A 25,864-nucleotide genomic window follows, 5' to 3' on the forward strand; every position below is an offset into this window, starting at 1 on the left:
CTTATTTTTAAATTGCTCACTAGCTTGTTGATCCCATCTGCATTTGCATTTTTTACCTGAAAAAGGGACAAGATTGTTGGTGGTATATGTGTGCTTCTCCACAGATTGTATATCTCGTTATGATGTTTATGTCCTAAGAGAATGTTTTCCTTTCTCCTTGGTGGTACCATCATGTTGTTTGTTAAATATACCACTAGAAGGACATAGGAATATAGAAATGTGAGAGAAGAGAGCTAGGTATACACAACGTGGTGAGTTAAAATGGAGAATAAGTTAAATTTACTTATTTTTTTTTAAAAAAAACATACTTTAGAAGGAGCCCAGTGGAGGGCTCTTTTTTTTTTAATTCACTTATTTTATTAAAAAAAAAAGCAATCTAAATCCCTGGGATGGATGGAAGGGGTGTTGCCAGAGGTCAGAAGGACAGGGAGAAGGCGCAGTAGCCTCGTGAAGACATCCACGCGGCAGCTGTTACCTGCGTCTGTCAGGACCTTGCACTCGGGTGCTGCTGGCTGCTGGTTGAGACTGAGGCTAAGCAGCCCTGGGGAGGAGCCAGGCACCTGCGCCTTGAGCTCCCCACTCAGCTGCCACTGGTTGACACAGAGGCCCTGGCCAGCTGACAGAATCAGGCCCTGGCAGAAGGTGACATGTTTCTGTGGCGTCCTTTTGGGGAAAATAGTCATGGGTGTGGAGGATCGGAGGTGCCAGAGGGTGAGTGCTGGGCCTCCTCCACAGACCATCCAGTCTGAGTCAGTGGCCAAACAGCCAATCCAACGCCCATTGTGTGGCCTTGACCACTCCTCATGCTTATATACCTGGATGGTCTGGACTTCCTTGGCTGTGCGGAGGTCCCAAAGTTGCACGGCTCCATCCTCTCCACCTGACAGCACCTCAGGACTCCGCTCCCGCAGTGCCAGGCAGTGGACATAGTCTGTGTGGCCCTGGAGGGCCCGTGTGAAGGTCCCGGTCTCAAGGTCCATCATATGCAACTGACAGTCTCCCCCTACCAGAATGAGAGAATTCTCCTTGGGGACGAGAAGCAAAGCATTGATCTCAGGCACTTCTAGGTTGGTCCTGTTTGGGGGCTGACGCCGCCACAGCTCATTACAACCCTTCTTGAGGATCTCTGCCCAAAGCCAGGCCTTCACTTCCCCGTCCCCAGCACTGAGCTGATGTCGATCCGTGGAGACCATGCTGTAGACCGGCCCATCATGGGCTTGGAATGTCACCACTGGCTTCTAAAGGAATTTTGAAGAAACAGGGATAGAGATGTAGCAGTAAGGGGAAGGATTATTTCAGTTAAAGCACATTGCCGGAGGATAGGGAGGTCATGGGTTCTATTACATTATATATAATCATGATAAAGAAGAAAGGGTGAGAAATAGGAAAGAAAGTGAATTATCAGAAATGAAGCTAAAGAAGGGATAGAATATTGACCAGATTTTCAGAGAAACCTACAAAAAAACCCGTTCCATACTAACACGAGTCACAGGTCCAAGATTTTTCGGAACTAGCTTTCGAAGGATATACTCCGCTACACGGCCGTTGTGGTCTCCGGCCCTGCTCTGTGGAGGGAGGTGATTGGAGCTAGGAAAATCAGTACATCGTCTGTCCACGAGGTAATCAGCCCCTCGGGGGTGCATAGAAGTAAGACTTCAGAGCTTCCTACTTGTGTTTCTCGGAAGACTGCCCTGCCTAGACCTCGAGTAAGGCATGACATCTCCTATGAATGAGTCTGTGGCTTTATTTCACAGATTATCAGACTTAGAGATACCGACCATGGCCTTAGGGCGGTGAGAGAAGGTCATTCTAGAAGTGGAGAGGTTGGAACCCGGCATTCTTCCCCATGAATATTCGCTGGAATTACACTATACGCTTTTTGTCGTCGTTTTTTCCGAGGGACCACGAAGGCAACACAGACGGGCTTGACATATGCTCGTTGTCCACATCGCGGAGGTGTCGTTATTACAGACTGTCTCCAAAAGAGATTGTTAGCTCGCTTCTTATTGTGGAAATAAACACAGTGAGAGGGAAGAAGAAATGAAACCGTCTTCCTGCCATTTCTCATTGGAGCCAGTTTAGAATGAAAACAAACCCAAACACCCTTAAGCCCAGCAGCAACATTTATAACAATTTTCCTAATTTAACTCCTTTTCTTTTTGCTAAGGAGGAACAGTTGTATTTTTGTCATTAATAGCAGAGGGAACGGTGCCTAAACAGCCTATTATAAATTCTTCTGGGAAAGCATATTACAAATAATTGAAAACAAACCTGATTCTGTGAACTTGGCAGCAAATGTATAACAGAAAGAAATTCAGCCCTGGCCCCTGGATGATTGATGAAATGTTTTATTCCCTTTACCTTTCATTCACACTGTGTTTGTCAAGAGGAAAGAGAAAAGGGAATGTTGTGAAGCAAAAGCCACTTTAGACAAATAACTTACAATAATGATCAATGACCTCCGTATCACTGTTTATTCATTTTTCTCAAGGTTTAGTGTTTCTAATATTCACGAGTTGGCGTGAATTCCTGCAGAAGAGGAGGCCCTGAGGTTCAGCGTGTCCCCACCCCCCGCCAGCTAACCCACATCACGAGCTGTATCTGAGCTGCTTGGAGGGCATGGCCCTGCAGCTTCCTGTGGTCAGTTATTACTGTGAGTCCAGCAAAGGAACAGGAACACTGTGTACTCAGTAAATCTACAGAAAGCTTCATCCTCTGGTGCGTGGGAGGAGAGGTCCCTTGGTGCACTCTGTTTCTTTGAAGGGACTGGAGATCTGTTGGTGCCGTGCAGATGTCAGGGGTGTGCAGAGCCAGCATCCTACAAACCCAGTAAATAAATGATTATGATCCAACTCTGTACAGAAGAGGGGAGGAACCTGAACTGAGGATGCTGTGGCCGTGGGTCGTGCCTGTGTTGCTGTGGCTCAGCAAAGCCTATAATGTTGGCACCCAGCCTCCTCGTTGCGGCCCTTTTTAAAAACCTTGGTAGTTTTTTGAATGTTCTGTGCACATCACAGTGAGAGCTGCACACCCGGAGAGTCCAACGAAACCTCCAGCGTGAGGTCAGGTTTGCAGAGAGTCCCTTCCCACGTCCTTTCCTCCTTCATCTTTGTCTTCTCACCAACTCCTACCCAGAGATCAGCAGTTCTGCAGCCTCCCCGTCCTGCAGACCTCATGCTGGCGCTTGGTCACCCGCTCTGTCATCTGGCCTAGCGACCACCGGTCAGCAGGTGGCAATACCGGCCGACCCCCGAGCCCAGCCCCGCTCGGAGCTGCAGTGGGGAGGGGATGAGCCAGGAAGCCCTCCCATCTTTCTTTGTCTTCGTCCCTCTGTGAAGCTGGGTATGGGTCAGAAGGAAAGATGCAGGCCCATGTCCTCTTCTCAATGCATGGTCTCCCGTGGATACTCTGCCTTCTTAGCGTTGCCAGAATCACCTTTCTATTACGGGAGGAACCTGCTGCTTGTGTTGTCCGAGGCAGTCCAGGGGTAGGAGGAGGGGGGTGGGTAACAGGTAGCTTCTGTACAGGGCCCAGCACAGCCTGCTAAGCAGAGACACACGTAACCATTTATATTATCTGTCTTTCTCAAGAGTAACAACTACTAGCACTTAATGGTTTTTCCTGTGTGCTAGGCATTCTCTGCTCAGGTTGGATGAATTATCTTTTAATTCCTTTAATTCCTATCTTTTAATTCCTTATATTATTCCTTTTAATTCAGGAAACAGCACGAGAAGCTTGTAATTGCCTTTTACATAGGAGGCGGAGACACAGAGATTAAGGTGCCTGAATTCAGACAAGTGGTCAGTGGCAGAAGCGGAATTTGAACCCATGCCATCTGTTCCCAACATATAAGGTCTTAAACTGTCATTAACTACCTGAAAACACATACAAACACAGCCAGTTATACAAGCATCAGGCACAGGCTTAGCCAATCTAGGGAAGCGTACATGTGCAAACATCCTCATTGTTACACGCAGACTCATTGTTACATGATTTATAATCCTACTGAAATAAAAATCATCCGGTTATGGAAAGATAAAATTTTGTTTTGCAAAAAAAGAAAAAAAAATCTTAATTTTTTTGTTCATTGTGTAGTCTTAAGATTGGAGAGAGGGAACCTGTAGTTTCCTCTTACAAAGCTTGGCCAGAGGCCATAATTAAATAATAGGACACATGATTTCACTTGAAAGCATAGAAACTTGACCAACCGTGGACATACAGTTTCACTGTAAAGATGAAATGAAGCAGGATGACAGTTTAAGGAGTTGGGGGACAGAGAGAGGGAGGGGAGAGAGAAGTCAAGAGAGAAGTAAAGATGGAAGAAGACAACACAAAATTAGTAACATGGAAGCAAAAGGAAGATGAGAGAGGAAGGTGGCAGAGTGGGAACGTGCGGAGAGGGAGCCCGTCCCTGTGTGGGTGGGCGTGTGCCCGGGGGAAGGGAGGGGCACGTGGGCAGGCACAGGTGTTGGGGATGGTAGAGATACAGGGAGCCTGGGGAACAAGCCCACTGCGAGCGCCGCGTGTCTGTGCTCAAACGCTTCTCTAAGTCGCCGTGTGACTCCCTAACCTAACGTCTCTCACATCTTGTTGTTTGCGGTAGAACCTTTCTGAACAATACACTAGTTGAGATCATCCACGGCCACACCAAAATGCTGCTTTTTTAGAAATGGGAGGGGAAAAAAATCCAACTAATGTATTTATACAGCTTTTCCTTGATATCCTTGCGACACACCGCACACAACACACACACTCACACAATTGCTCTCTGAGGAACTCTTGAGTCAGAAAGTAAGAATGGAAGAGAGACTGGATTTATTTTTCAAGCACACATCTAGGTTTTGTTCCAATCTAATGACACAGAATCTGGCGCAGTAGTTAGACCTCCTGCTCCAAGATTTTATTTTAATTTTAAACAAGTGTTCCCACACAAGGACTGAGAACAAAACAGGAAAATGTTGCTTAAGTTTTCCTTTGTGCTCTTATTAGATCTTTCAAGGGTACCGACTGTTCTGTCCTACAGTGTGGGTCACCGTGCTCTTGGTTGCTTTTCCTCTGTCTGGGGCTTTCTCTAACAGCTGTCCACAGTGAGGAGAAGCCTGTTCGTTTCACAGATAATTGTTGTGGGTACGAACATACTATTTTCCCCTTCTTCCTATAATGTGAGGTTTTTAGTCTTTTCTACTTAGTAGATTTTACTCTAAACTGTAAATTAATTCTTTTGCATGCCGGTGAATGGTTTTGTTTTGTTTTTTTTTTTAATCAAACACTTCAGTGCAAACTTATCATAACCGGTTTAATTTATTATGATGTTTGTAAGACCTCGGGGATTGTTCGTTCTTTCCTGGATAACAGATGCTTTAGACTTCCGAGTCTTGGCCATGTTCTGGTTCCAGTTTGGAGCTTCGCCTCTCTTCATCAGGAGGATCTCTATTTACGTGGATCAATGCCAGGAGGTGTTAATCAGGTCTAAGACTGTCCTTGCCTCAGTGATCCTTTGTCCTTTAATATACTCAGGAGACCGGGCACCGACCCACCTGGTGGTGGGTCCTTAGTGGTGCCCTGGCGCTCAGTAAGCAGTCTACCTCAGGAAGTCCAGCCGGGATAACCCTACTAGGATAAATCTGACTCGAATTTATGAAGAAAAGCCAAGAGCTGGGGAAGTCAAACAATATAGAAAATTCCAGGGGACGGAGAGCAGGACACTAAAGAGAAAATGGAATTTAAAGAGTGGAGTCAGTCACAGACAGGACTAGAATGGAAGTAAAGCAAATAAGAGAATGGAGGGAGGAGGGTTCAGGGGAAAGTCCTCTCCCCAGTGGTGAGCTTCTTGTTGCTAGAAGTGTGCAGATAGTGCCTAGATGACTGGCTTTTATTTATTCAACAAAATGCTTATCCAGCCTCTACTTGGTGAGGTAGTGTGTTTGAGCCGAGGAGTTCAGCCAACAGAGGCAGACTAGAACTGGAGCAGATCCCAGCTATATGAACATAGCCCTACTTGGTAAAATGTCAATCTCTCATTTCTTAAAGAGATAATAGCAACGGCCTGAAAAAGGGTTGTGGTAAGCTTTCAAGGACTCACTGCTCTATGAGTTAGTGTACGCAGATCATGTAAGAGTGTCTGGTATCCGGTAAGGACACATTAATAACTATTGTTTTTATGTGCAAGGTACTGTGTGTGTATTGCAAAGAAATTTCTGAAATAGCTACGAAGTTGGGATACATGACGAATGAAGCTATTCTCTTAGTCTCTCTCTGGGTGAGGCACACCCCAAACAAAATTTGGAGCGAAGTGAAAAGTGAGAGAACTTTCCTTCCGGTGACTTTTGCTCATGGCCTGCTCTGAAGTGACCCCTCTTAGATTCTTCCCCACTGTGACTTTCAGATGTTGTCTGTGCCCCTATATAATCTGAGTTTGACAGCACTAAGATTTAGTGATGGCATGTGCATTTGATAAAATTTAAATGAGAAGCTCCCAAAAGAGATCGAGAAAACCTAATTTTGACAGCTCTCCTTTTATCCTTGAAATATTAAATACTTTAACCAGAAAAATACAAACACAAGTAATACAAAAAATTTAACTTGGGGTAGTTTTAAAAATTATTATCTGAAAATAATTATAAATTTTAAAATAGATGTATGATGAGCAGCTACATGTCAAGGTTCTTTTAGAGCAAACATAAAAAGCTCTTTTAGAGCAAACATTTATGTTGTGTTTAGTAATAGTTTTGCCTTTTTGAAAATTTTAGGGACTGGTTGTTATTGTTCCTTTTATACATCATGACTAGCGGAATGATACCAAGATCTTCCCTTCAGTTATGATGGATTATAGCTCACCCATCTGGGCATGTTTCATATGAAACTAACCTAAGCTTCTTTTGAACAAGTGGGTTAGAAATAAATGTTTTGCTGGATTGCTTTGAGCTGTACAAAGCAAAAAGACCACCAGAAACCTTTGGGGAAAAAAAGGCCATATGAGTTTGGAGACTTTGAGGAAATCAAAACTCCTAAAGCAGCTGATATTTTGCTTCTATTTTTGATTTTTCTAAAAAAAAACTTCACCCTTCTATGTGTTGAGTAGTTTCATAGGAGTTAGTGCTGCCACAGGAAATGCGCTGTTGGTAGAAAGAATAAGTAACTCTGATACAAAGTGAGAGAGAGAGGGAAGAGAGAGCGATCTTTGGCCAGTAGAGAAGCTATGCAAATCTTTGGAATACAATAGTTTAACTAGTTTCACTAGGAGAGAAGAAAAATAAAAACATGAAAAATACTCTTTGAAGAGAGCTGATTTTATTATTACTCTGCAGTTTATTAATGACTATGGTTTTAACAGTGAAGAATTTATTTATATAGTTCATGGAAGGTAAAACTTGCATCCAGGATTGACAGATGTAAGAAATGTAATTCGAAGAACAAGAAGGTGAAGGTGGAGAAGGAGAAGAAAAAAGAAGGAAGAAGAAAAAACAAACAGGAGAAAAGCAATCTAAGTTTCAGGGGCTTTTGGAACCCAGTAGGTGTCAAAAGCAAAATATTGTCTTTTCCGGAAAGTGAAAGACCTGTTATGACTAAGTCAAGGGTAGAGTAGAGTAGTCAGTGATAGTAGTCAATATGGGTTAAACGGTTCATTAAGCTGACATTTTCATCTGTGTTGAAATAGGTTAGTTATGCAAGTTAAAGTCACACACAGTCCTTGACATTTTATATATTAGAATACTATTTTTCAAATGGCTCAGTGGTCATCAACCATGGAAGAGTTGTTGTTTTGCTTAGGTTTGTAAAACTTGTAAACTTCTAATCGTAGTGGGTACTTATTAAGGACCTTCCAAGCTAAGGCAGTACATTGTACCATGCATGGAAAAAGTCTTTGTAGTTCTGCTAAGTAAGAATATTGAAGTACTGGGACACCTGAGAGGCTCAGTGGTTGAGCATCTGCCTTGGGCTCAGGGCATGACCCCGGGGTCCTGGGATCAAGTCCTGCAGGGAGCCTGCTTCTCCCTCTGCCTCTCTCTGTGTCTCTCATGGATAAAGAAATAAAATCTTAAAAAAAATATTGAGGCAGCTGAAGGGATGTACACAAAGTATACTCTATTATTTGTCTCCTTAGCAATGGCTTTGACTAGTATCTTAAATAATTTTTTGTTGATTTATCCAAATATTAGGGCTACAGAGATACTCATATATCTTTTTAGGTACCTGAACTATTGCTATTCTTGTGAGATTTATTCAATTATGGTAAGCAAAATTCACGCTGTAAATCTGGATGGGTATCCAGTAAATGGATTTAAAAATATACGTAAAATGGATACAAAATCAAATTTTATTCTTTAATTTTTTTGTTTTCTTTCAAAATCAAATTTTAAATGACATACACAATACACAATTTGTGAATGAGGAAAGAGTTAACTCATTGGATGTTCTTTCACAGACTCTAATATTGGGACTCTGATACTGATTTATTCATTCGATAAGTAATTATCGAGAATCTGCTGTATACTACTATGTTCAGCAACGAGACTATATTGGAAATAAGAAAAAGTTCCCATTCTAATTTTTTAAAAATATTTTATTTATTTATTCATGAGAGACCCAGAGAGAGAGAGGCAGAGACACAGGCAGAGGGAGAAGCAGGCTCCCTGTAGGGAGCCCGATGTGGGACTCGATCCTGGGACCCCGGGATCACCCCCTTAGCCGAAGGCAAATGCTCAACCACTGAGCCCCCCAGGCATCCCAAGTTCCCATCCTCATTTAGCTTACAGTCCAGTAACAGACACAAACAAGAAAAAAAGAATAATAGGGGAGAGTCATGGGAGCTCGGAGAAATCACAGCAGGAGCTCCTAGGCAGGACATGGAGGTGTTCATGGAAGGAAAGAATTGGCATCTCAACTGAGACCTGTAAGGTTTATAAAGTTACATCTGTGCAAACAGGGAGCAATGGGGAGACAGAAAAGAAGTTTGAAAAAGGAGGCCAGAGATGAGAAAGACCCCAGCACAAAAGGGGAAGTGAAAATAACTCAGTGATTTGGAATATAGTAAGTAGCCAGTATTTTTTAATAAATGACTAAGTGAATTAATGAGAAATCTTGAAGCGCATAGGGGCGGACCAGAGATAAAGCTTTGTAAGCATGTGTTAGAAGCCGTCAAAGGACTTCATTTTCTGGATGCACTAATGAGCAGTGTTTACGTTAATAAAAATAATCATAAAAGTGCCAGCTCTCAGTTGGAGCAAATAACAAAATAAGGGGTAAAGGAAATTGGAAAGAGGACTTCAATAAACTGTGTCTGATACAACTAGAAAAAATGGACTGGAAAAACATTGATTTCATAATGCCCCATTTCCTCATCAAGGCCCTAAAGATTCTTGATAGGAAAATCTCTAGTCTGAAATGTTTAAATATTTTATTAACTTGTATTATAAATGACATATTATGTCACATTATTACCCAGTGTATTTTTATAACCAGGGCTTAATTATCACATTTTTGTATTTTTAAGACTTTAAAAATAATGTGTTTACTTGAAAAGGCTTTAAAAACTTGCAGTGAAACTTTTTTGACAAGGTAAGGAAGGTTATGTGTGAGCGATGAATCACGAAATTCTACACCTGAAACCAGTTTTACCATATGTTGACTAACTAGAATCTAAATAAAAACCTGAAATTTAAAAATATATATATAAGGAAGGTTATTTTTAATAACTACTTGGTTTCATATAATAAAACTAAGCAATCCATAAAGATGATTATGCATCTTAGGAAGAGATGTTCTTCTAGGGGCACCTGGGTGGCTGTCAGTTAAAGGTCTGCCTTCAGCTCAGGTCATGGTCCTGGGGTCCTGGGATTGAGTCCCACTTTAGGTTCCTTGCTCAGTGGAGAGTCTGCTTCTCCCTGTCTCTCTCTCTTTCCCCCTCCTTCTGCTCATGCTCTCTTTTTTTCTTTCAAATAAATAAAATCTTAAAACATTTTTTTTAACTTTAAAATTTTTTTAATTAAAAAAATTAAAAAAAACATTTAAAAACTTTTTTCTTCTGGAAACAAAGTGCTGTGTAATTTTTAATTCTTATTGTTATTGCCCCTTGATGCTGTTTAAGGAATTTACTCTATAATTTTTTTTATTTTTTTTATTTATTTATGATAGTCACAGAGAGAGAGAGAGAGAGAGAGAGGCAGAGACACAGGCAGAGGGAGAAGCAGGCTCCATGCACCAGGAGCCCGACGTGGGATTCGATCCCGGGTCTCCAGGATCGCTCCCTGGGCCAAAGGCAGGCGCCAAACCGCTGCGCCACCCAGGGATCCCTACTCTATAATTTTAATATAGTTTATTGTTTCTCATCTACTGCTTTATGATTTATAGTACATCATATTTATAGGCTGGGCACTGTTATAGCCAGACATGATTTGCACAAAGAAGTAAGTAACCGGTGGGTAAGATCCATCTTGCTCTAAGAGAATTAAGTCGAGTAGATCCTGTTTAAATACATTGTCTTATGACTTGGAAATCACACGGATGTGGTCTTCCCGGCTGAGAATGACCTGTCGAAATTAAACTTTGGTATAATAGAGAATAAAGTTAACTAATGTTAAACTAATATTTAAAAAAATGTAGTAGCCTTAGGTTTAAGGAAATCATGGATCAAAGCTGTTAATTGCCTAATTTTCTCTAAATCAACTTAACTCAAAACGCTTGGGTAGAACATGATCCAAAGGATTACTGGCTTTAATTTCAATTTGTGGAAATAGCATACTCAGATTTACTTACCTAACACGAGGAAAAATCTGATTGATTATTTTATGTAATTTTTAGGTAGAAAACTAGTTGAATTTGCTAAATATTTAGGATTGACATAAGTCTCATTTATTCAGAAATTTTTACGTAGCACTTAATTTTTGCTACATCCCGTCCTTTATGCTGGGGATTATATCCGTTAACAAAACAAAAAATTCCTGAATTTTGGGGACTTAGGATCCAAAGAGTGGAGAGAAATCTCATTATCCCAAGTAGGCCAGTGTGCTCATGGTATGTTAGGAGCAGAGAAGCATGGAGAACCCCGAGGCAGGTCGAAGGAATAGTAAACGCCAGAATAAAGCTTGCGCTGTGGTTAGATGGTCACCCCAGGACTCCCCAGCAGGACCTCCTGAGAGCAAGGCTGGAAAGAGATGAGAAAGTGAGAATCTGCTGAGAGAACATCCCAGGCAAGGGACCCCCGAGTGCAGAGTCCCTGAGGTCAAATCCCGTCTGGCCGGAGAAAGTGACGGGGAAAGAATAGGAAAAGAGCTGTCGGACGAATGCTCCCTGTGACAGTGTCGCAGGGCGAAAGTGGCACTGAGGTAAGTGAGGATTTTGTAGTTTGTGGTAAAAACATTGGCTTTTATTGGTCGTGAGATAGAAAGGCATTGGGAGGTTCTGAGGAAAAGGATGAAGTGAACGGGCTTAGATTTTCAAAGGCAGTTGTAGAGAGTGCCCCGCAACCGATGCTTGGAGCATCTGCAGGGCAGGTGCGGACGAACCCAAGTCAAGGGGAGAAAATACAACATTTGCTCCCGGTCAGGAAATGATGGCCTTTGCGCGGCCTTAAGGAGGGCTTTTGAAGGAGGGTGGGAACTGATGGAAGGAGGCTCCGCACAACCTGGCCAAACAGCTGCTGCTGTTACATCCCAGAAGCAGCTTGGGACCGGCCTCCTCACAAGACGTCTTGGCAGAGTGGCCTGACGAAAATACCAAAGCAGTGAGGAGGAGCGTCCTCTTGCCGAATCCTTTCTGTCGCCATCATGGGGTTTGTTAACCTAAAGGAGGGCGTGTGCGCCATTTTGTTTAATGTTCCTGCGTGTGTAAGTGAGGAGCTTACGGATGCCGTGTACAGTCCAGATGTGGTTCCTGGAGCATTTACACCAAATACACCTTCGTAATTTTCAGAAACCTTCATCCTGGACGCGTGGTGATGCCCTCCTTTCTTTCAAATAGCACTTTTGGAAGCAATGAAGGGAGAGCCTGGTGAGACCCACATCTGAGCATGAACTCGAGGGCACTGGTGATTCCTTGGACACCAGAATCTCTAAGGGGGACTAATTTTAATCGCTTCATGCATCTATTTGTTCATTCTTTACATTTAATTGATACCTTCTTAAGCCACAGAGACAACTTAATCTTGAACGTATTTCTGGCTCACCTGTGAGGAACCAGAACTGTGGAATAGACAAGACCTGCTTAAGTCTTCTAGATTCTCCTACATTAAAGGGAAGGTGTTTCAGGCAATTGAGATTCCGTGTTGTAGATTTAACATCCTCAAATGTGTTAAGTGAATTCATTCTCTACTAAATATCCAAGGTAAACTCAATTAACTGGGACATTTTGTATTTTTATCCTGAACCATTTCGAGTTTATTCTTTGTGGCATCAGAATTAGTTCCTCATCTCAGAGTTTGCTATATTTATTTTTCTAGTGATTCAGTAGTTTATTGGCAGTCAGTTTGTAAAATCTCTCTCAGGGATTATCTAAATGCAGTATGTTAGGAATGGAAACACATATCATTGCCTCCCCTGTCAAGAAACATAATTAACACACATGATTTACCATCTTGCAAGAGTGGATGAGAATTCCTGTGGGTGACCTCAAGTGACAGTTTCTCGGTGTATGTATGCATTGACGTGTCCTGGGACGGTCCTCAGCCCAGCACACATTCTTCTCTCCTTGCATCCCTGTCTCTTTAGCCTCCTGTGAGTGTTCGCGTGTGTGTCTGACTGTGTGTCTGTCTGCCTGTCTGTCTCCATGTGTGTGTTTTCCATCTAAAACCTACCAGTTTCAGGTTTTTAACAATTTTGGCTTAATTTATCACATAGGGAATACTGCCTCTATCAAGTAAAGGAAAAGTAAAAGTACTGTATTTCTTCCCCTTCCTTTGAGTGTATTGAGAATTTCCTCACTCCTTTTTATCGTGCACATAATTCATTGTAGAGATTTCTAACTTACTTAACCAGTCACACATTATTGATGGATATTAGACTGATTCCAATCTTTTGCTATTACCAAAAAAATGCCATAGGAATATACATATATTATATATATGTGATATATATGTAAGATATTTCCCATAGGAATGTACATATATCATATATATATATATATATATATATATATATATATATATATATATATGATAGAAATGTAGGATCTTCCCCAGAAATGGAACTTCTAGGTTGAAATTCTAGGCATTTTTAATGTTGTTAGTTATTGCTGAATTCACCTTCCTGGTGGTTTGCGCCATTTTACACTCACACCTGGGAGAATGCCTATATCTCCTTAGTTTTGGCATCAGGGAGTATTAGAGAAGTATTTTGGGGTGTTGACAGCATGAAAACATGGAAAAAGTTTGTTATTGTATTTTAAATGAGCAGTCCTGCTATTATGAGTGAGGTCCACTGTCTTATCAAAAGCTTAATGGCCCCTAATATTTCCTTTTCTTCAAATAGTCCCTTTATATTTTTTTGTGTTTTGGTGTTAATTGTTGGTCTTTTTTTTTTCTTATTGATTTATAGGAGCCCTTCAAGTATTAGGGAAATGCTTTTTTTTAGCTGTAATGGGAATACTTTTGGTTTTGTCAGTTTTCCCTCATTCAAATTCTCTGCTCCCTTGAGTCTCTGTGAGAGGATGGTGGCTTTGTGCACCTTTAGAGGGTAGTTCTTGCTAATTTCTATTTTTTACATGATTTGATTTTATTTCTTCTGGTATTAATTATGCTAAATTAATTTCCTTAAAAAAATCACCATTCCATCCAGGTTTCAATGTATTTTCATAGAGTGTGTTTTTCATAGAATTATGTTAAATCTTTGGTAGTTTTTTGTCTTCTTGATCTATCAATTTCTGAAAACCAAATTACAAAAAAACAACCTATTGAAATCTCTATGATTGTAGATTTGTCTAGTTTTCTTGAAATGTCAATTTTTGCTTTATGTATATTTTAAGGCTGTATAATTAGAGACTTTCAATCTTAGGAGTACTTTAAGTACCTGTATTATCTGAAATTTGTAACTTCTTTTTAGACCAAGTTCTCTGGTTCCCCACCATATACCAGATTCTTAAATAACTTTAGGACATAACAATTTTCAGAAAAAGAATGATTGACTTAAGATTTTATGAAGATCCTAGCAAAATCAAGTAGGTGCAATGCCTTGGAACAAAAGAATATGGGGAATGGTGGTATATAGAGAATGCCTAAAATATAAACAAATGAATTGCTTTATATATACATATATATAAAGATCTGTAAACTTCCTCAATTACTTTACTATCTTCCAGTGAGTGAATATGAACCTGTATCTGCCTAATTGAGAGAAGTAAAGCTTAACTATTTTCTCAAGAAAACTTAGAAAAAGCCAGATACTTTATTTTTGGTAACCTTTATTGTTAAATTATTTCCCATATTGTCTAGATTCACATCTCTTTGATCAACGGGAGACCAAGTGCAGATGATCCTTCTCCTGAACTGCTAGAATTTACCTCTGCTCGCTATATTCGCCTGAGATTTCAAAGAATCCGTACCTTGAATGCTGACTTGATGATGTTTGCTCACAAAGACCCAAGGGAAATTGATCCTATTGTCACACGAAGGGTAAGTCATGCTGAGTCATGCTGCGGTCTGTAAATGATACTCATAATTGTTAAATAATTTATTGTTAAATCACCTTTAAAGATATCTTTTGGTGATTTGTAGGAGAGATTGTTACCAGACTAAAATTCAACAAAACCTGGAACCTATTGTTCAAGCCAAGATCTGCCATTTATTGGGGAACATTGATCAAACTTTTTAGCATTTCTAAACTTTAATTTCCTCATTTGTAAAACCAAGATTATAATGCCTCGTTCATAATCTTACTTTTGGCGACTGAATTATGTTTTGTCACTTTCGGTGAACTGTACTACTATCATAATTGGCACTGGGGAGTTACCACAGGAAATGGAGTGGCTTTGAAACATTTTTGGCCACCATCCACACTAAGAAATATATTTTCTATCATAAATCAGTACACACATGCACATACACAGTATAATATATCTTACACTTTAATGTGAATAAAATTAGCTGGAAATATTGGGGAAAGGCACATTCTGACTCAGTAGGTCTAGGGCAGAGTTGAAAAACAATAATTCTAGCAAGTATTTAGGTGATGTAAGGGTTCCTGTTCTGTGGACCATTTTTTCCACTCAAATAAATATGTGTTTCGTTTAATGAATCACAAGGCATAGTTTGAAAAAGTGCTACTGTGGGGGAAAACTATACGCTGTTTTATTGTCCTTTATAAATAGAATATCATGGGGGAAAAGGGTGATGGCATCCTTTTTAATAGATTTTTGAAAACAGGAGCTAACAGAAGGACTGTTTTCCAGTGTTAAACTAGAATTTTTGGATTATGATATATGTGATCAGTCCAGGTTTCTATGAGTGATAATTGCCTGTCCTCCTACTTATTACTCACCAGGGTCATTGGTTTATGTCACACTCCTTATAGGCTGCTACCCAACCAAGACACTGTTGCCAATTCAGCTATAAATCCATAAAGCAAATCCATGCTAATAGATTATCTACTCTATGACTAGAGGTGAAGGTGGAAATAGGATTGTAGAGAGAAAGTGGGATTGTGAGACACAGCACTTCGTTCCAGAATGATGCACTTAGCTCTAAAAGCCCTGACTACTGCCACCAGTTACGAATGACTGAACCAGAAAGCTGAATATCAAAGGGCAGCACTTTTCACAGTTCATGAATACCCCTTGGATGTATTTTCTTCTCACTACCTAACTTACCCGCACCTAAGCACTCCGTCATCCCCAAAATAACATTTAAAGTTTGATTATCCGCATACAACACATGTTGGATGTTTTAGTGCCCTGCATTTTCCAAACCTGAAATAAATTTACCTTGCATTACATTTCAGCATATTGTAAGTTATCTTATGCAGAAGTAATCATTATTTTACTGCAATGTTTAGATTCGTTACTTGTTTAAAAAATCACTTTTAATTATGACTTTGGCATGACTTAAAAATACACTCTGAGGAAGGCTGAGTAATTTTGAAATGTAATTTAATCTTTTCCGACAGTATAACGGAGAAAAAATCAATGTAAATAAATATGTTTCTTTTATCATCTTTTGCAGGAGGCAGAGTAGGGGGGTTGGGATATACATCTGTTATTTATAACTTCATTGTACATGAGCCTTTAAAATAGTGGAGTAAAATGCAACATATAAATAAGCCTTTAGAAAGTACTCAAGTTCAGTAAGCATTACATATAAATTTAAATATATAAAAATAGGATATTGAATTTCAGCTCCTCTTCATGACTCAAAAGTGAAGCATTATGTGTTTATATTTAAAACAAATTTCCTAGTTTTAAAAGCACCTACAAAAGCACTGCATCAGCTTTATGAACAAATATCCCTATTCATATCTATATTATTAAGTGATGAAGTTAGTGAAAAGCAAACTTTTACATCACGTAAACTTCTAGCAAGTTTCTTTTCATGTTCAAGGTCTGGGTATATCAAGTAAGATAAGTACAAAAAATATTATAAAAGGTACTCTATGTAAACAACAAAAACAGAAAAAGAAGTAAATAGAGAAGGGGAATTTGTAGTTAGGGAACGCAAATTTGTATTCACCTACTTACTCTTGCTGTTTTTTTTTTAATGTGAATAACTGCAATAATAGAACGATCTACCACTGAGATGGTTATTTGGATTCTATAAGATAATGTACTCTCACAATTACAAAATGTTATATACATATTAATTAAACATTTTTAAATAGTCCAGTACTATAATCACAAGTTATCTTTAAAAATAGCTGGGTATATTAAAATAATTAAAAACATAGCCCTGTATTAATTACAAATAGGAAAGTAATCACATGGACATTTTAGCATAATGAAAAAATAACAAGTGTTCCACGTATGTAGTAGTTTCAGCCTTACATTAAGTTAAATCAGTCTTGCAGTTCATTATTTTTTATTTCCTCTTGAAATGGTTAAGAAATGCTTTGTTATGAGCATGATTTCCTCTAAATATGTTGAGCTTCTTCAAATCCATCAAGTCAGACAGTCCGCATATGATTAATGAACACTGAGCTTCCTATAATGGCAATAAAGGAAGTTGTCTTTTACAAAACTATACAAAACAACTTTTATGAAGAATTAATTTCCCCTACTGCCCCCACACTGCCGTACCAACTTGCTCTCGATAATAAATACTCCAGCATAGACTTCGTATGTCCGTGGGAAGGAAATTTCTCAAAACCCCACATTCTCTCTCTGGGCAATGATCACAGTGCAGGGAGCTACTTGATAGCTTCTGTGAGACCTCAATTGTTCCCTCATGCTTCAAACTAAGGATAAAAGCAGAAAGTACCATTTTTAAGTGAACGTTTCCTTTTGTTACATACACCTTGCAGTCATCTTAACAGGATTTCTCTCTGGATTGCTTTTTGCAGTATTACTACTCGGTCAAGGATATTTCAGTCGGAGGGATGTGCATCTGCTATGGTCATGCCAGGGCTTGTCCACTTGATCCAGTGACAAATGTATGTATATTTATAGGATGCTTAGCAAAATGAAACTCTGAACTGCCAAATGCCTCATGAGCCGCTTTGCCGATAGGGATGCTGTGAATGGGTGTCAGGTCCCCACTTAGATGGTGTCACAGGAAGCCGTGCCAGGGTGAAATAGAGCTGGCAGTTAGGATGATAGACTTTGAAGTCAGCCATCACAGTATCAGAAAACAGATTAGTTTTTTTTTTTTTTTCCAAAAAGGCTCCGAAACTGGTCTATCTATTTTGAAACCTCTCTAGCGATGACAGCCGGCTGTATGATTTAGCTTCAGAGAATGCCTGCCATCAGTCAACCTGACCATTTCTTTTAAAAGTTTTCATCAAAAAAATTAATGCAAACGAATGAAAACTGTCCGTGGAGGGATAGATGAATGGCCGTGGAACAGGACGCTGAGGTAGGGCAGGGGCCACGCAGAGTGGGACCGAAGAAAGCATTCTAGAGACTGACGAAACCACCAGCTCAGAAAATGCTAGAATGCTTTTGGCTTGAATTTTTCATTAATGCCAATGTATTAAATAAGCATAACCTAAAAAGGGGATGAATGAATATCTATTTTTCTCAGTAACAAACTGGTGAAATACGAAGTCATCTGTTGTATATTATATGGAGGAAACATTGAGTAGCAAGATCAGTTAGCATAGTGACTTATGTGTAGATGTTTTTTCTTCTAAAACTGCAGTACAAATGGTATTTCTCTCAAAGCTGGTTTTCTGACAAATGCATCATAATGTTACTTCCTACGGAAGGTTCAGCAGCCCTGGCATATTTTCCTGGCATATTTTCAAGGCTGTGGTGCAGCTCTCTGCAGGGTGTGGGTGTCGGGTGTCATGGGAACTGATGGGCAGCATGCCTGTGCTGTGAGGGCCCCCGGGGCAGCCTTGTAGGGCCAGTTCCACACCGTGAAATTGGACTCCACTTGGAGCTCACCCAGACAGGAGAGTCAGTCCTGGGACATTAGATTCCTGTTCTTCCTCTGACCTTCGGTGTCTACAAATCTATTTTTGTCTTCCCACACCCCTAAATCTTAACAGTACTTTGCCTTAACGTGGACACATCCAAACCAGAAAACCTGCAGATCTCAAGAACCAGAGAGCAGAGTTCAGTCTTCAAGATTGTTCTCAGCTGGGCCTATGTTCTCTTCCAGACCTGAGTCCAGTGATTCCAGAACCAGTCTGTACCTCCTTTGTTTTTTTGTTTTTTTTTTTAATTTTCATTTATTTATGAGAGACACAGAGAGAGGGAGAGACCCAGGCAGAGGGAGAAGCAGGCCCCATGCAGGGAGCCCGATGCGGGACTCAATCCCAGGACCCCGGGGTCACTCCCTGGGCCGAAGGCAGATAGCTCAGTGCTGAGCCCCCTGGGCGTCCCGTAGTCTGGAGTTCCTTACAGCTGGTGCTGATCAAATATACCCACTCCCAAGGCTGGTAATTCCTTTCCAGACTGACAGGAGTATCCCATTTTGGTAATGGTCTCAAAGTTTTCTCTTCTCTTCCTTTTATCTTCTGGGTTCCAAAAATACTAAAATTCTACTTTGCCCCCAACTTTTTACTAGAAATCCCGCTGTGAGTGTGAGCATAATACCTGTGGTGATAGCTGTGATCAGTGCTGTCCAGGATTCCATCAGAAACCTTGGCGAGCTGGGACTTTTCTGACTAAAACAGAATGTGAAGGTATGTTCCTTAGAATTCAGCAACATGTGTGGTTCTTCCTTTCTGGGACGCAGGTAATGTAAATATGTGGTGATTTTAGGTACGTGCAGGTTCCAGTTTGTATATTTTATCCAAGGCAATAGCTGGTAGGCTCTTGGACCCCTGCTGTTTTATTCAGGTTTTTTTATTATTATTCTTTGAAAATATTACTAAACACCTAGACTTTACCACTGTGTGGACATTATGAGAAACAGATAAAAACACACCAATATCGTACTTTTCACAAAAGTACACTTACTGTCATCATAGTACATCTCAGGCTTGTAGCATTATATAAATGCACACAGCTGACCTCGAATAGTGTGGGGATTGGGGATGCCGACCCCCCCACACACAGTCAGAACTCTGTGTGCAACTTCTGATTCTCCAGAAACTTAATTACTCGTAGTCTACTATTGATCAGAAGCCTTATCAATAACACAATTAACATGTATTATATATATGTAAATATAATGTATAATAGACCATAGTCTTATAATATCTAACTTTTTCTTAATGTCTTTGGTATTCCTCGCCTATGTGGCTCACCCGGAAGTTGTTTAAATTGTCAAAATTCTCCAAAAAACTCTCCAATATGTTTATTGAAAAAAGTCTGTGTGTACGTAGATCCGCGCAGTTCTAGCCCATGTTGTTTAAGCGTCCACTATGTGCACACACACGCACACTCTACTAGAAATGCAAATACACAGCAAAACCTGCACTGTAGAGAGACTAATGTGCTAAATACATTTATATGTTTGTAAAATGGTTCTGAAACCAGTATAGCTCCAGATTCCTCTGCCTTCTCCCTTTGTAGCTCCCCCATCCCCCCAGTAAACAGCTTTTGTATCTCAATCATCTAGCAAATGAAGAAAAAAAAAAAAACAGAGGAGAGATTATACCTTTCTAGTTAGAGCTGTATTGTTACCTAAAAATCAAAACAAAAACACTCTGATTCATTAGTTATTAAAGGGAGGTGTTTGGTCATCGTAGCTGGGAAGAGTATGAGAGTAAAAGGTAGCAGAGAAGGCAAGAAATCAAATTTGTAGAAAAAGAATATTTTAATAGTAATAATAAATATTTTAAAGTATGGTTTCTCATTAATCACGGTATAAGATACTAATATTAAAAATGACACCAGTGGGGATCCCTGGGTGGCTCAGTGGTTGAGCGCCTGCCTTCGGCCCAGGGTATGATCCTGGAGACCCAGGATCGAGGACCACGTCAGGCTCCCTGCATGGAGCCTGCTTCTCTCACTGCCTGCGTCTCTGCCTCTCTCTCTCTCTCTGTCTCTCATGAAAAAATTTTTAAAAAATCTTTAAAAAATAAAAAGAGATTACACCAGTGATAATCATTAGCATAAACTATGCTGTAGGAATTATGGGACAGTTACAACCAAGAAAAAAAGCCAGTAATGAGAAATAGTAAAACAACTGGCTGTGCAAAAATGTGTCAACCAACACTTCTTAATACTTGGATATTATCACTGTTGAAGACAACCCATATGTCCAATTTTTTCAGAAGGAAATACCCAACAAGTGTAGCAGATGACTTTGTAGCTCTCTACTGTCAACTGGCCCAACATGGTGACAAGGATGCTAGAAAAACCTATGTTTCTGGAGATCTGCTCAGGCCAACACAAGACCTAAACACAAAGCCTTGTGCTGAGCTGTAAATTCAAACTAGCCGTGAAGCCCAAATCAGTTGAATTCAAATACCACTATTTTAGAGAGTCCTCGCTACATTTTTTCAGTCCCATCGGTATAGATGGCCCCCAAAGCACGCTTAGTAGACATTTTAAGCTAAATCAACTTTGTATATTTATTTAAAAAGATTTGATTATGTATCATATGTCAGACATAGTAGGCCCTTAAACCTATTGAATCATAGCAAACTTTCATCATAAAATCTCCCAACCACAAAATATTTTCTTTTGAGTTTAAGAATCTGAATATACTATCAATGTCTTGAGTCTCTCCATTTTCTGTACTCACCTCTTTTGCCTTTTTTTTTTTCAAGAAAAGATCTACTTATTTATTTTAGAGAAAGGAAAGGAGCAGGGAGAGGGGGAGAGAGAGGGAATCCTAAGCAGACTCTGTGCTGAGTGTGGAGCCTGATGCCGGGGCCAACCTCATGACCTGAGCTGAAACCAAGAGTCGGATACTTAACCCCGTAAGCCACCCAGGCGCCCCCTTCTTCTGCCTTCTGATTTGTGTCTGCCTGGTTGTGAGGATATTTTGTTAGAAGTCACCCATTGTCACCGAGTGATAGCTGCAGAAGGGGCTACCACCATCCACTGTGGGAGAAGGAGCGTCCGGAGGCCCACCTTTGGTTTTCTTCATGCCCCCGCATCCCTCTCCTCCCCACAATCCCTCAGGTTCTGCACAGCTTCTCCCAGTGAGAGTAGACATTCGTTCCTAAGAGTGACTTTAAGTGAAATGCTACTTACGTTCTCAAACTTCTTTAATGTTTGATTATCTTTCTCTCCCCTTGGTGGAAGATCTGCTCACAAGGGGGAGTAGCATTTGATGGCAGGCGTGCTTCCTATTGCCTCTGCTTTCTATCACTTGGTTATCGTTACTGGATCTGCAATATCCTTTGCCACTCTCCACGTGTGTATTTGTGTTTACACAAGGAAACCAAAAGGCTAGATCAGATTTGTGAGCGAGGGGGCTGGACAAAGCAACACCAAAGGAGGTTGCCGTTGTTATTATGTGCATTTTTAAATAGTGGAATTCTGAAACAATGATCTTTTCTCGTGAGGCAGATGGGAGGGTTTATTTCCAAATTGAAAAAAGAAAATGTTTTCTTTTTTACCTACAAATGAAAGATAGGAGTTTAAACCACAAAACCTTGCATAAATATCATGCTTTTGGCAATGTATGCATTCCTAAAAGCTTACCTGAAAATGTTCTTTTCCAAGTTGAATTGTGTTCCAGTCACCTTAATATGTTACTCCTTCCGTAACATGACAAAAATTCTTCTAGAAAATGAACAATTACCTACTAATTCATTTGAGTTTAATTTGGATTTTCATCAATCTGACTTACTTGAGGCAGGATATAACTCTAAAAAGCAAAGAATATTTCTTCCCTTGCTAATAAGCTTGTACTAAAGACTGTTGCCATCCCATGTCTGGGACATTCCATGAAATAGCAAACTGCTGATGGTGGAGTGAAAACCTCTGCTTGTGCGTAGGGACTGCCTGTGTCCTCTGAGGCTGGAGGGAGGGGGGACCTTTACCCAGCAGCAGGAGCTATAGGCCGAGGGCCCTCGCTGCATGCAGTGCGAAAGAGGGTCTGCCCAGGCGGTGGTGTTTTACCCACAGTAGTTCGTGGTTCTAATACTAAACCTGCAGAACATGAGAATCAATTGGCATTCCTCTCTATTTCTCTCTACTTGACCCTGGAAGCAGAAATCTTGCCTATTTCTCACAATATATTTTTACAACAGGATTTTTAAGAATTCCTAAAGAATTGTTGTCCTTTTTAAGAATTCCTAAAGAATTGTTGTCCTATATCTATTGTCCTAAAGATATAAAACTGTTTGTAAGGCCCCGTGACTTAAATTTATGACTGCAGGGTCCCTGGGATAAAGTTTGAAGACTTTCCATCAGCATAGCGAGAATACTCTATTCTCAACCAAAGTCAGCTGTCTGGGGAGGGCATTGGCTACAAAGGTGACCAGGAGATAATATTCTCACTATATCAAGGTATCTTCCATAGCAGAAAGAAAGAATTCCATAAACTGGTTAAAAATGAGGCAAGAGGAATGCACAAGTTTCTCAAGAGAAGACTTAACAATCCTATCAAGAGGTCATCACGCTTCATTCATCAAGGAAAGCCACTCAAAGCCACGGAAGGACTCTTTTCAGTGTCTCAATGCTCATCATTCATTCGCCCACCAAGCCCCTGGTGCTCCCGAGCCAGGCTGATGCTCCCCAGGGTGGTGAGGCTGTGGCCACAGGTTGGGCAGGTGTCCTGGAGTGAGAGGGACCTGCCATACTGAGAGGGAGCGTCTTCGAGGTGGAGCAGGTGCCTGGAGAATCTTGGGGCAGGTGCACCTGGAGTGGCCGTCGCACAGCCCCACCGAGCACGTGGCTACCATGCACGCAGACGACTGGTCTCATGGCCCCGCGTGTTTTGCATTCTCACAATGCCCCCCCCAATGAGGGAGGCACAGAAGTGACACCGAGATTTAAACGTTCTCCCTAGAGTCACTCATGAGGCAAATGGGAAGCGGTTAAGCATTAGAACCCACCATCTGCCCACCTTGTGGTTCTGTGCATTCGGTGTCAGCCCAAGAAATACCTGGAAACCACGTAACTGCCCGTTACTGGGGGGCTGAGGAACCCCCATGGGAGAGGTCTCCGTGTACCTTAGGGGAACAGATGCCAAGGGGGAAGAGCTGTGCTGCCTACTGTTAGGAAAACTTGGAGAGAGTTCGGAACAGCATGCACGTGTTTCCCTTTGGGGGGAGCCTCAGCTGCACCCCCCACACCCGAGCCCCTGTCCACGCACACCTGCCTCTCCACGCGACAACATCTAGGAAAGTCTCTGGGCGGAGACGCCATGCCGTGCACCCTGCTCCCTAGCCCCCCCTGGAAGAAGACTACCCATCTCTTTGAAGCCCTACCTGACTCTTCCTGGGGGAGCAACTTTGTCACGGCTCCAACCTCCCACCACGGGCCATGAGTCGAGGCGGGGGGGTGGGGGGTGGGTAAGGGGGCAGGGAGACCAGGAGGATCAAGGTAGGAAGGCGAGGAAAACCCAGTTAGAACACCTTTGCCAGGCGTTATGCTAATGATTCCACCTGCATTTTCTCACTTAATGCTCTGAGCTGTTCCCATCTGATGAGAACTATTGACCTCTCCGTGTTTACAGAAACCGAGCCTTCAAGAAATTGAGAAGTTCCCCACGTCGCCCACCGCCCACTGCTGGGTGTCCAGCACTCCAGCACTGGTGCCGAGGCTGTGAGCTCAGCCTCTAAGCAACCCGCTCTCATTCCGGCCGAAGCCTTGCCTTCATGGGCTTTCTGTCTCTGATGGGATGGAACCTGGAGGGACTGGCCGGGATTGGCCCTGGAGTCTCAGGACCTGACCCCAGAGTTGGGGTTGACAAGACTGATTCCCTTACCTCCTGTGATGACTGTACTTCTCTTCGTCTTGGTCACTGAGAGATGAAAAGCAGTTAATCTGAGCCCCTAACTCATAACGCTATTTTGAGAATTAAAATCAGTGGCAGTAAATATAAACCACTCAGAAAACATAGCCAATTAAAAAAAAACAAGTCTTAGTTATTATCACAAAATCACAAAAAAGGAACTATGTCCTAAGTGTCCTTTTTTTACCCATAGGATCTAACATTGAGATTCCCATATATGATGATTATCCACCGCAGATTCCCCAGATAGTAAGCATTCACTGCCGTAGTTCAATAATTTATTGTTTGTCATAATGGGAAATTATAGGTTGAACCATGGGAAATTTCAGTTTTGTAAGATAAAATCAGCCAAATATTGGCAATTTCATATGATATAGCTTAATTTATGGGTTTTAATTTTTTCAACTAGATACTCTTGTACTGATTTTATTTGTATATATACTAATGTAATATAATTTCTCATAAAGAAATCTATTATATAACGGAAAATGATTTTTAAATATATCTGAAATCTAAAATTAATATTTATGAATTTATTTTTCCCTACTGCAGCATGCAATTGTCATGGGAAAGCTGAAGAATGCTATTATGATGAAAATGTTGCCAGAAGAAATCTGAGTTTAAATATACATGGAAAGTACATTGGAGGGGGTGTGTGTATCAATTGCACCCAAAACACTGCTGGTATAAACTGTGAGACATGCATTGATGGTTTCTTCAGACCCAAAGGGGTAAAGTATGCTTTTTCTTTCATGAAGCGTTATTTTTGGCTTTTTCTTACAGAGATGTATGATATGGAAAAATAATTTTGAAACATTCTCTAAACAGTTTGACTGCAAATTCTAAGAGGTGACCAGGAATGTTTCAAAATGGAAACTGAATAAATCTTTGAGGATGTGATGTAAAACATTCCTGTCACTCTAGAAAGTTCTATTGTGCCCCATTCCAGGCAGTCCTCACCCCGTGGCAAACTCAAATTCGTTTTGTCGCTTAGTAAAACGAAATCATAAAATGCATTTTTCCTTCTTTCACTCAGTGTAACATTTAAAGAGTTATCCATGGTGTGTGCATCCATAGTTCTTTAAAATAAAAAAAATTACTGAGGGGACGTCTGGGAGGCTGAGTCAGTCAAGCTTCTACCTTCAGCTCAGGTCATGATCCCGGGTCCTGGGATTAAACCCCGTGTCGGGCACTCTGCTCAGCGGGGCGTCTGCTTCTCCCTCTCCCTCTCCCTCTGCTGCTCTCTCTGCTTGTGCACTCTCTCTCTTTCTCTCTCTCTCTCAAATAAATAAAATAAAATAAATAAAATAAATTACTGAGTACTATTCCTTTACATGAACATACTGCAGTTTTTAATCCATTTTGTTGCTGGATATTTGTGTCATTTTCAGTTTGTGGTTAGCTCCTACAAAACACTGC

The 25,864-nt window shown here is 40.9% G+C and overlaps 2 protein-coding genes across 2 annotated transcripts in view; one reads left to right on the forward strand and one right to left on the reverse strand.

Annotated features, from left to right (window-relative positions):
• The window catches only part of LAMA2 (laminin subunit alpha 2), a 586,660-nt gene that overhangs the window by 216,887 nt on the left and 343,909 nt on the right, over positions 1 to 25,864 (forward strand). Inside the window, exons 6-9 of the mRNA XM_055309905.1 lie at positions 14,423 to 14,602; positions 17,478 to 17,567; positions 19,148 to 19,265; positions 24,998 to 25,176. Of these exons, the coding sequence (XP_055165880.1) occupies positions 14,423 to 14,602; positions 17,478 to 17,567; positions 19,148 to 19,265; positions 24,998 to 25,176 (567 nt within the window). The remainder of the gene's footprint in view (positions 1 to 14,422; positions 14,603 to 17,477; positions 17,568 to 19,147; positions 19,266 to 24,997; positions 25,177 to 25,864) is intronic.
• LOC129499749 (THO complex subunit 6 homolog) lies at positions 416 to 11,920 on the reverse strand. Its single transcript, XM_055309613.1, is given in 6 exon segments — positions 416 to 446; positions 448 to 1,238; positions 1,868 to 2,002; positions 3,172 to 3,338; positions 3,746 to 3,875; positions 11,843 to 11,920. Coding segments are annotated over 6 exon segments (1,332 nt in total).

This window comes from Nyctereutes procyonoides, unplaced genomic scaffold (assembly GCF_905146905.1).
Source record: "Nyctereutes procyonoides isolate TBG_1078 unplaced genomic scaffold, NYPRO_anot_genome, whole genome shotgun sequence".
Lineage (NCBI taxonomy): Eukaryota > Metazoa > Chordata > Mammalia > Carnivora > Canidae > Nyctereutes > Nyctereutes procyonoides.